The 12,500-nt window shown below is 35.0% G+C and overlaps 1 protein-coding gene across 1 annotated transcript in view; it reads left to right on the plus strand.

Moving 5' to 3' along the window:
• LOC135213337 (nephrin-like) overlaps positions 1 to 12,500 on the plus strand; it is a 59,463-nt gene that overhangs the window by 24,232 nt on the left and 22,731 nt on the right. The window contains 5 exon segments of the mRNA XM_064247314.1: positions 4,540 to 4,626; positions 5,826 to 6,029; positions 6,651 to 6,802; positions 11,040 to 11,184; positions 12,015 to 12,145. Of these exon segments, the coding sequence (XP_064103384.1) occupies positions 4,540 to 4,626; positions 5,826 to 6,029; positions 6,651 to 6,802; positions 11,040 to 11,184; positions 12,015 to 12,145 (719 nt within the window).

The raw sequence follows: 12,500 nt of genomic DNA on the forward strand, positions 1-12,500 counted from the left end.
GACACTCGTCTTCACTGGTTTTCAGATATTGCCCAGTGCTCTGTTTTCGATGTTAACGCAGTCCTCTATACTTAGTAGTCCTCTCCCTCCTTCCTTTCGTGTTATGTATAGTCTGTCCGTATTTGCTCTTGGGTGTAGTGCTTTGTGTATTGTCATATTGTTTCCTGTTTTCTGATCTATGCTGCGGAGTTCTGCCTTCGTCCATTCCACTATTCCTGCACTGTATCTGATTACTGGCACTGCCCATGTGTTTATGGCTTTTTATCATATTTCCGGCGTTGAGTTTTGACTTGAGTATCGCCTTGAGTCTCTGCATATATTCTTTCCTGATCGTGTCCTTCATCTCTTGGTGTTTTATATGTCCTCCTTCCATTATTCCCAGGTATTTGTATCCTGTCTCATCTATGTTTTTGATTTAGTTGTTCTCCCCATCTGGTAGCTTTATCCCTTCAGTTCTCGTTACTTTGCCTTTTTGTATGTTGACTAAGGCGCATTTTTCTATTCCAAACTCCATCCTGATGTCCCCAGATACAATCCTTACAGTCTGGATTAGGGTATCTATTTCCTTGATGCTCTTACCATACAGCTTGATGTCTCCATGAACATCAGATGGTTGATTCTGTTGCCTCTTTTCTTGAGTTGGTACCTGGCATCCATCTTCTGTAGTACTTTTGTCATGGGAATCATGGCTACTACGAAGAGTAGTGGGGACAGTGAGTCGCCCTGGAAGATCCCTCTCCTGATATTAACCTCTGCTAGTCTTATTCCAGAGCTTGTAAGTATTGTATTCCAGTTGCGCATTGTATTTTTGAGGAAGCTGATGGTATTTTCCTCTGCCCCATATTATTTTCAGGCATTCTATTAGCCATGTGTGTGGTATCATGTCGAAGGCTTTCTTATAGTCTATCCATGCCATGCTTAGGTTGGTTTTTCCTTCTCCTACTGTTCTTCATTACCATTTTATCTATCAGGAGCTGGTCTTTTGTGCCCCTACACTTCCTTCTGCAGCCTTTCTGTTGGTGGGGGATGGTGTTTGTCTCTCTCTAGGTAGTTTGTATAGCCTTTCACTGATGATACCTGTTAGTAACTTCCACATTATTGGTAGCAGGTGATAGGCCTGTAGTTACTGGCGATATTTCCCTTACTCTTGTCTTTTTGGTACCTAGAAGGAATTGTTCTTCCTGTGGTACATCCATTTGGGTGCTTGGTGATTTGAGATACAATGCTGGAGTTGTTCTGCTATTCGTGGGTGTAGGGCCTTGAGTTTTTTGAGCCAGTATCCATGGACTTCATCGGGACCTGGGGCTTTCCAGTTTGGCATTTTTCTTTAGTTGGTGTCTGACTGTGTGTCGTGATGTCTGTGAATCTTTGTTTTATTCTCCCTGTTTCTTCTTCCTTGACTTCCTGGAGCCATGTTGCATGTTTGTTGTGTGATACCGGATTGCTCCATATGTTTTCCCAGAGTCTCTTACTTGGTTCGGCTTCAGGAATTTCTCTGGTGTTGTCTTCCCCTCTTAGTTGGCTGTATAAGTCTTTTCTGGTTGGTTCCGAATAGTTTGTTCTGTTGGTATCCCTTATTCCTGTTCATGTACGTTGGATCTTATGTGCTTTGGCCTTAAGCCTCTGTTTTACATCTTCTATTGTGTTGTTTAGTCCCCTCTCTTGTACTTTGTATTTCTCGTTTGAGTTCCTCCCTTGTTTTCTTGCTTCTTAGCCTTTTTTCTGCCATCTCTTTCAGTTTACTCAAGTCAGATCTCATACCATGATTTGCTTTTCCAGGCGCCTTTTCCAAGGCGGTTGCTGTTTTGGTTTCTGTTGGGTTGGTTTGTGCTGGTGGTGTTGGTGTTTCGAATCCCCATCAGTTTCTGCTACTAATCTTGCTCCTGCATATACCAAGTTATTGTTTCTGTGATACTGGTGGTGTGTATTATGCCCATTATTTCATTGGACCTCACTTGTTTTCTCCCTTAATTTCTTGGTGTTGTAGGCTTTCATGGAGGGGATCTTTGTTCTCTCTGTATCTGGCTCCATCCATTGTCTAATCTTTTCTACCATTCCATTCCGTCCTCTCTGTTACTTCGTCGGTGTTTCTTCGTGTGTCGTTTGTTTGATACCTCATCCTCCCTGTCGTCTTCTGTGGCATCGTCTCTCAGTTCGTCGTTCGTTATTCGTTGTCGTGGGTGACATTTCCCTTTCCAGTTCTTCTCTTTCTGTTGGGGAGAGCCAGTTCTTTTTCTTTAGTTTCCTTACTTGGTCTGCCAGCCTCTGCTCTGTTTGGGGGTGTTATTCCTCTCATATTATTATTATTATTATTATTTTATTATTATTATTATTATTATTATTATTATTATTATTCAGGAGGTGAGCCCTATCCATATGGAACAAACCTACAGAGGTAATAGACATATATATTTATGTTATATATATGTCTACAAAGACACACATACACACACACACACACACACACACACACACACATATATATATATATATATATATATATTATATATATATAATATATATACATCATATATATATATTATATTACATTGTGTAATATATATATATATATATATATTATATATATGTGTGTGTGTGTATATATATATATATACATATATATATATGTATAGATATACACATATATACAATACATATATATATATATATATATATATATATATATATACATGCATATATACATAAACTTAGAAACCATACATACATATATGCATACACTTAGAAACCAAACACTAAATGATTCTATTGTCAACGTACATCAAAATAAATTCCATACACTAACACAAAATCAATTAAGGATTCCCGGTAATTCTAATGCAAATATATTTCACGATATTTTTTCCACTTGCTTCTTACCCTTCATAAATTTTCTCCACCACTCACTGGTAATAGAATAATTCACGAAATTCATTTTAAAACCTCCCTGATTTCATTAATAGTATTGATGCCCTAATCAAAGCGGGAATTAAATTTCATCTTTGAAATACCACAGCTATGGTTAAATTGGTTTCGTAGAATTGTTGGAAATTTCCACAATAATTGACTTTCTTGAAGTTATGTGTAAAAAAGCTCTTTTTATATCAACAGTCGTTTCATTAATTCATTTTTAAATTCTCTCTCTCTCTCTCTCTCTCTCTCTCTCTCTCTCTCTCTCTCTCTCTCTCTCTCTATACAATAATTTAATTTCTTTAAGTTATATGACAAGAGGGTTCTATTTTTCATACATAATCTTTCATTTTATTTTTTATCAGGTATCCCCCTCCGTCTCTCTCTCTCTTAATCTTTTATGCTATTTTTAATCAGGTATTCCCTCTCTCTCTCTCTCTCTCTCTCTCTCTCTCTCTCTCTCTCTCTCTCTCTCTCTCTCTCTCTTTATAAAGGACTGAGCTAGCAGTCTCAAATTATTATGAGTGGAGTGACCACTTTTCATAACTGAGTATTCATCAATATAATGTTTTGATTAATGCATTTTCAATCTGATCTCTCTCTCTCTCTCTCTCTCTCTCTCTCTCTCTCTCTCTCTCTCTCTCTCTCTCTTTATAAATACCTCAATTATTATGAGTGGAGAAATCCTTTTATCTAATTGGTTGCTTATGACAAGGAGCTATGCCATCCAACATAAGCTTTGTTAATTACTTATGAATCAGAGTCTTAAGTAGACGACCTTTGTAGGCGACTCTGGCTTTGAATTAGTCTGCTGTATTTTACTGGATATTGAAGTAATATTCTACTATTATCAAATAACAATGTCCGTTTTCTAATTTCAAAATATTTTCCTTCAAGTTCATGAAATATACCATCAACAGAGAGACAATATAGCTACGAAATGAGTATTCAGCTGTACTTTACTAGATTTTGGAGGCCTATTATAATGTCATGGAACTAGAATGTCTTTCGCATAATCTCAAAATATTTTTCAAGTTCATGAAATATTCTATCAACGGCGAGAAACTATACGAGAGTTGGGATAAATCACTAATTATCCATGTTGGTTTGCAATTACAGTATCTTGTTGATAGTTTTACAATGTTTTCAAGTTCATGATGGCACTTAAGAATCACGTAATGAAATCATTGACAGAATATAAAACCCCGAAGAACAAAATTTTGATAGTACAATTTCAGAGAGAAAGTAAAATTATCTTATCAATGACCACTGAAAAGAAGCAGGTGAAAATGCAGGGAGGTGCTGTAATAGCCGCAGCCCACGAACCTGGAACCACGCCCCGGTTATGGCCTGACATGCATCGTTGCCAGACGCACGACATGTGGCCAAATTTAACCTTGAATGAAGTAAAAAACTACTGAGGCTAGAGGGCTGCAGTTTGGTATGTTTGGTGACTGGAGGGTGGATAATCAACTTACCAATTTGCAGCCCGGTAGCCTCATTAGTTTTTAAGATATGAGGGCGGAGAGAAAAAGTGCGGAGGGACAGACAAAGCATATAATATTAAGGTGATCAAAATGTTAATTATTATTGTTATTATTATTATTATTATTGTTTCTCTCTTTTCTCCAGTTCCGCCGAGTGGAATCAAAATCATCCCCCAGATTTCTCCAGTCGTTCTCGGCCAAAGGAATGACGTAATTTGCAGCGCGACTGGAGGTTGGTTAATATTTTGGTTTGAATAATTAAAAAAAAATCATTATAGAAAAAATTCAATATTCACCATAAGAAAATATTTTCGCAAAACTTACCATTAAAAAGATCGCTATTTTCCCAATTTATTTTTTTAAAGATTTATTTTTTATTTTTTCTATTTTTCATAATTTAACAAAAACGTAACAAAATCAATAAAACCCCCTCAAAATATCATTATTTTTACAATATACATTATATTATATATCGTAGAAATAAAGATATTTTGAGGATGTTTTATTTATTTTTTTACGTTTTGGTTAGATTATAGAAAATAAGAAATAAAAAATATATGTTTAAAAAATATATTGGGAAAAACAGTGATTGTTTTAATGGCAAGTTTTGCAACAATATTTACCTGTTACAAATAATAAAATCCCAAATTAACGTTAAATATCAAGGAAATATCTTTTGTCATTATTTCTTTTCATGGTAAATTACCCCAAAAAAGTATTTAAAAAATATAGAAACAATAATCGCATTTTTAATGCCAAGAGTTCTAATAAAATATTACTCTTGGAAAAATACTGATAACATCCCAGAAATAACGGTAAATATCAAATAAATATCTAAAACCATTATTACTTTTCAATTGAAAGTATTGAAAACGAAAATTATCATTAGAAAATAAAATAAATAATGGTATTTTGAATGCGACGTTTTACAATACATCTAGATCTATATTATATATATATATATATATATATATATATATATATATATATATATATATATATTAATATATATATATATATAGATCTAGATATATTGCAAAACATCGCATTTCAAACTAAATCCATTATATATTTTTTATTTTTTGATAATAATTTTTTCGTATCCAATCATTTACATTGAAAAGTAATAACGATTTTAGATGTTCATTTGATATTTACCGTTATATTTAGTGTTGTCAGTGTATATATATATATATATATATATATATATATCATATATATAATACATACATATATATATATATATATATATATATACATATATATATATATATACATATATATATCTATATATATATATGTTATATATATTATATACATATATATATATATATATTATATATATATGTATATATTCTGCGACAAATTTATTAAACTTAAAACCTCAAAAGAAACATCTGAAACCATTCTTTTTATCCATACCACCGGCAGGGTCACCCTTAGCAAAAGTAGAGTGGATACAAGAAGGGCAAATAGTGGACTCAACGAGCACCCCGAACGACGAGAGAGACGCGTCCTACAACAGCCTGGAAGTCAGGGCTACCCGGAAGGACCTCAGCGAATCCTTCACTTGTAGAGCCTACAATAACAAGTACACGCCCATGCTCCAGGCTACCTACAGGAGGAACGTCACCTGTGAGTTTTCTGATTTTTTTTTTTTTTTTTTTTTCTTTTTTTTTTTTTTTTTTTTTTTGTGGGGGGGGTGGGGGGGGGGGTGCGGTGTATTTTTTGTCATCGGTTGTTTTTTTTTATGTGGAGAATCTTCGTGAGTGCCTCGTGAGTTTTTTTATTTTATGTGGAAAATATGATAATCTTCATGAGTTTTTTTGTGGAGAATCTTCGTGAGTTTTTTTTTATGTGGAGAATCTGATAGTCTTCGTGAGTGGCTCGTGAGTTTTTTTTTTTTTTTTTTTTTGTTTTTTTTTTTTTTTTTTTTTTTTTGAGAAATCTTCGTGATTGCCTAGTGAGTGTTTTTTTTTATGTAGAGTTTCCTCGTGGGTGTTTTTTATGTGGTGAATCTGAGAATCTTCTTCAGTGTTTTTGTATATTGAGAATCTTTGTGAGTGTTTTTTGGGTCCCAAAATTAATACCCTTTTATATTTTTCTAGAAGTCAATTTTATTGGTAAAGTCTTGATTAGCATACTAAAAAGTAATAACTGCCTACAATACTACCTGTGCATACGAAAAACCTAATCCTAACTTTTTTAAATTCATTTAGTAAGTTTTTGGTCCAAAAATGTCTATTTTTTCTCAAGGTGGTCCGTTAAGCGTCGAAATCGTACCGGAAGAGAAGCCTATAGTAGCTGGTCGAATGGTCAAACTAATTTGTACCGTCGTGGGCAGCCATCCGCCGGCGTTAGTCACGTGGTTTCAGCAGGGTCAGCAAGTTACACCATTACATACGCAGGTACGTTTACATGTAAATAATACTATCATAAATCTACCAACGTTTTGGAAGATTCCCCGTCCCATCTTCAGGTAGAAACTCACAAGAGTTGACAGCAATGATTGCATAGACTCGAAGCATTTATTTTAGTATAAATAAGCTTATTAAGAATCTAAAAACGTTTCGGAACATTCTCGGTCCCATCTTCAGGTAGAGACCCACAAGAGTTGACAGCAATAATAGCGTAGGCGTTTGATTTCAAACACTTATATAAGGCATCCTGACACGTCACTGAGTTGTGTAACTACTTCAGAATCTATCTCCTCTACCCTAACATAATCTCCATGTCATACAAACTTAATACCCACTTAATAACATGAGCTTATTTTTCACCTTTTCTCATCGAACGTTCACACTCCTATGACAAGATTTTGATGAATTAAGTCTACAAAACATCCTTCAATTTTTTGTGTGTCGTCCAACAAATCAACTTTAAAACCAAAATCATGTCCCCCTCTGGCTGGAAATTGTAAAATAATTTGATGGAATAATCACAATAATATTCCGCGATAAATACAACGAATATTATTGTGATTAAAAGAGAGAGAGACAGAGAGAAAGGACGGGTTAAAAATTCCCCTTAATGAGTGAACAAATTAAAGTGGAACATCCCTTCTGTCTCTCTCTCTCTCTCTCTCTCTCTCTCTCTCTCTCTCTCTCTCTCCTTCCTCACTTAATAAATGAAATCCCCCAGTCACTAATCTTTACGCGGCTTTCTTTTGATCTTTATTAATCCCCCTTTTTCTCTGGATTTTCCCATTCGTCGTGTTCATATTTCAAATTTTCATAATTGTTGTGCTGGGAGTGACTTTGATTGCGTTTAATTACGCGGTCATTTTAAGTAATCTGCCTTTCTGGTAGGTGTCTGCGTTTCGTAATTATGTAAGTAGCTACATTTATCTGATAAACAGTGTCTGTCATTTCGTACGGCGCACAAGGGGGAAAGAAATTTATGAGAACGTAGAATACTACAGGATACTACAGAATAAAGACCAAATGCAGCATTTTTAAGATCAAATTCAGTGAGACTGTAATGAATATTTTACCATATAGTATGTTCCTGAATATTGTTGCTTCAAATTGAACGAAGCATTTCGAAATGTTCTTAGCATTTTATAGCTGTGTCGTTTGTTGCGAAATATAGGGGACAAAATGTACTTTCAATTATAAAGTGACAAAGGTTTTCATGAAGATGAACCTTCCTCCTTGATAAGTTTATAAATATATTATCTCTCTCTCTCTCTCTCTCTCTCTCTCTCTCTCTCTCTCTCTCTCTCTCTCTCTCTCTCTCCAACAAGATGCATGAGATTTGTTCCCTGATCAAAGAATAGAATATTATCTCTCTCTCTCTCATAAGATGCGTACGGTTTCCATCGAAATAATAAAGCAGTAAGACAGAGGATTCTTCTCTCTCTCTCTCCCTCTCTCTCTCCTCCAATACCCAACTTTCCTGCAAATTACAGTCTATCCTCCGCCGATCCTTCTCTCCTAATGATTCGATAGTGTCACGGGATTTCCACCCTTATGAAAGGTTAGGAATCTTTTTGGGGGAGACTTTTACTCTTTATCTCTCTCTCTCTCTCTCTCTTTCCTTTCTTTCTTTATTTTCTCCCTCTTCCTTTCCTCTCTTGCTTTCCCCTTTCTGTGTCTCCTTCCACTTTCTTTTCCTGGCGAGGATATTGGACTGGGACTCAAGATCTGTGAATCAATTGCCCTCATCCCGAGTTGGTCAAGACTTTATTGAAAAAAGGGAAGATGAATGTTATTCGACAAAGGCACTTTCATTCTTGTGTATTTTACTGAATGTGGGCATAGTTTTTTTTTTATTAGATTTTGAATAACTTTTCTTTTATTCACATTATCATAATTCTATATACGAATGAATTATTATTAAGGTCCTCTTTCTCAAATTTCATTTTTGTGTATTTTACTGAATGTGGGCATATTTTTTTTTATTTGATTTGAAAGAATTTTTTTTATTTGCATTGTCATAATTCTGTATACGAATGACAATTATTATTAAGATCTCCGTTCGCAAATTTCACTCTTGTGTATTTTATCGAATGTAGGCATAATTTTTTTTTTCAGTTTAATTTCAAAGAACTTTGTTTTATTTACATTATCATTATTATATATACGAATGACAATTAGTTTTAAGGTCCTCTTTCTCAAATTTCATTCTTGTGTATTTTACTTAATGTGGCATGGTTTTTTTTATTTGATTTGAAAGAATATGCTTTTCTTTCATTTACATTATCATTATCATGTATATCATCATCGTTTCATGTACATCTCAATTATCAGGGCAGTCTCTCACAGCGACTTATAGGCTAACATATTTTTTACTACAAGAATTTTCGATAATTTCTCTCTCTCTCTCTCTCTCTCTCTCTCTCTCTCTCTCCCGGAATGAGGTTCTAGAGGTTATCTTTTTTTTTTTCATTAAAACAGGCCGATAAAAAACAGACTCTTCACCTGACTCCCATTATATTCGGGAAGAATTCCATCCTATTAATGAGAGGCAAAACCACTCTCTCGTTTTTACTGATTAAGGGGAGATATCCTTTTAATAATAACTCCATTAAATTGCTCGTTTCCTCCCCCCTTCTCTCTCTCCTCTCTCTCTCTCTCTCAGACAGAATGCATGAAAGTTCCTTCTTGCAATAAGAGTAATGAATCTCTCTCTCTCTCTCTCTCTCTCTCTCTCTCTCAAATGTATGAAAGTTCCTTCTTACAATAAGATAAAAGAACCTCTCTCTCTCTCTCTCTCTCTCTGACAGAATGCATCAAAGTTCCTTCTTACAATAAGAAATAGAAAAAAGAATCTCTCTCTCTGTCTCTCTCTCTCTCTCTCTCTCTCCGACCAGAATGCATTAAAGTTCTTTCTTACAATAAGAAATACGATAAAAGAATCTCTCTCTCTCTCTCTCTCTCTCTCTCTCTCTCTCTCTCTGACAGAATGCATTAAAGTTCCTTCTTACAATAAGATAATAAGATAGAAGAATCTCTCTCTCTTTCTCACTCACTCTACTCTTTCTCTCTCTCTCTGACAGAATGCATTAAAGTGCCTTCTTACAATAAGAGAAATGAATCTCTCTTCTCTCTCTCTCTCTCTCTCTCTCTCTCTCTCTCTCTCTCTCTCTCCAGATGCAATTCCACATTTGGCCCCTTCTATATCTTGCATCTCGCAGCAAAAAGGAAATTTGTCATTTGCAACGAGAAACTTCGAACTAACAAAACTCTTCTGCCTTTTTCACTTCTAGAACCGTTTCCCCAAGTTTGTGGGACACTACTTACTCGTACAAACACTCACACACACGCGAGGGAACCTAAGAAGTTCTCTTAAGTAGGATATTTTCCTTCCTAACTTGTGTCGTTTTGTAAGAGGGGTTTGGGAGAGTGTATGTTTTTTTTGTTTTTTTTCGGTACGAATTATATTTCGTATTTTTTTTATCTTTTACATTTTTCAATTTTATATATTATATTATTTCATGTTATATATATTTCATACATTATATGATAAAATATATATTTTATTATGTATCCTAACTTGTCGTTTTGTAAGAAGGGTTCAGGAGTGTTTAGTATGTTTTTTTTGGTACAAATTATATTTCGTGTTTTTTCATGCATTTTATATCACATATATTCTACTATGTTTTACTTGTACTTCTCCAACTTTACCTGTTTTTTCATCTTCCATGTCCCTCTTCTCATAATACGCACTATCCACAATTTCTCTCTCTCTCTCTCTCTCTCTCTCTCCTCTCGTCTCTCTCTCTCTCTCTCTCTCTCTCCACTTTTACTTGTTCTCCCAACTCAATTTTTCCTGTTCTCATAATAAAATCTATCGACAATGTCTTATTCTCTCTCTCTCTCTCTCTCTCTCTCTCTCTCTCTCTCTCTCTAACTGTTCTCGCATGTCCTCCTTTTTCCCTGTTCTCACAGTAAAAACTGTCCCCAACTTCTTCTCTCTCTCTCTCTCTCTCTCTCTCTCTCTCTCTCTCTCCACTTCTACCTTTTCTTCCATCTCCCTTTTTCCCCGTTCCCTTAATAAAAACTGTCGACAATGTCTTATTCTCTCTCTCTCTCTCTCTCTCTCTCTCTCTCTCTCTCTCTCTCTCTCTCTCTAACCGTTCTTGCATGTCCTCCTTTTTCCCTGTTCTCACAGTAAAAACTATCCCCAACTTCTCTTGGTCAGGTCCAAGAGAGAGACAACGTGACCGTCAGCACACTTTTACTGAAGGTCACAAGAGGTCACCACGGTCGACAAATGATCTGTCGTGCTGACCACCCCATTCTGCCTCTGTCGACGCTGGAGGACATCTACACACTCGACGTCTTATGTGAGTTAAACAAGAAGTCTTTAAGGAAAGGATGTCGATGTTTTACGGGAAGGATACTGAATCATCTAGTTAAGTTTATATCTATAAAGTTTGGGCGACGATTTCGTCGAAATGGAGAATGTTTGGAATCTTGTCGCTTTTAATAGAATGGTGTTCGAATCCTGCGTCTTACGAGTGCAGGCATTTTACTGACACTTGGATGATAATAATAATAATAATAATAATAATAATATAATAATAATGATAATGATAATGATATGATAATGTATAATGATAATGATAATGATAATGATAATATAATAATAATAATAATAATCTTTTTCTATAACCCACCAGATAAACTGAATTTAAGCCTCATTCTGGCAATAATAAAACATAATAATAACAATCTTACTAACTCCCTCTACCCCTGTCCCTGGGAATAATAATAATAATAATAATAATAATAATAATAATAATAATAATAATAATAATCTTTTTCTATAATTCACCAGATAAACTAAATTTAAGCCTCATTCTGGCAATAATAACATAATAATCTTACTAACCCCCTCTACCCCTCTCCCTGATAATAATATAATAATAATAATAATAATAATAATAATAATAATAATAATAATAATAATAATAATAATAACCTTTTTCTGTAACTCACCAGATAAACTGAATTTAAGCTTCATTCTGGCAATAATAACATAATAATAATAGTCTTTACTAACTCCCTCTGGCCCCACCCCTCTCTTAGAAATAATAATAATAATAATAATAATAATAATAATAATAATAATAATAATAATAATAATAATAATTTTCTCTCCTTCCTCCGGCAGATAAGCCGAACGTCAGCCTGTCCCTGGGGAGGTCCTTAGACTTCCAGACCCTTCGGGAGGGGAATGACATCTTCTTCGAGTGTCACGTCGACTCCAACCCGCCCCCTTACAAGGTCACGTGGCACCATCAGGTAAGGAGGAGGAAGAAGCTGACATCATCTCCTGACATCTATTATCCCCTGACATCTCTTGACTTCATCTTCTGATATCAGCTGATATATGACATTATCACCGTCTGACATCTTGTGGCATCTGACATCATCATCATCATCTCCTGACATCGCCTGACATCTGACATCAACAGCATCTCCTGACGTCTGAATTACCATCTCCTTACACTCTAACATCATCACCTTTGACAGCTGACATCACCATCTCCTGACATCTGACATCATCGATGACCCTACTGACATCCCCTGACATCATCAACCCCTGACATCATCATCTCCTCCTGACATCATCACCTGAAATCCCCTGATATCCTCA

Source organism: Macrobrachium nipponense, chromosome 42 (genome assembly GCF_015104395.2).
Source record: "Macrobrachium nipponense isolate FS-2020 chromosome 42, ASM1510439v2, whole genome shotgun sequence".
NCBI classification, from domain to species: Eukaryota; Metazoa; Arthropoda; class Malacostraca; order Decapoda; family Palaemonidae; genus Macrobrachium; species Macrobrachium nipponense.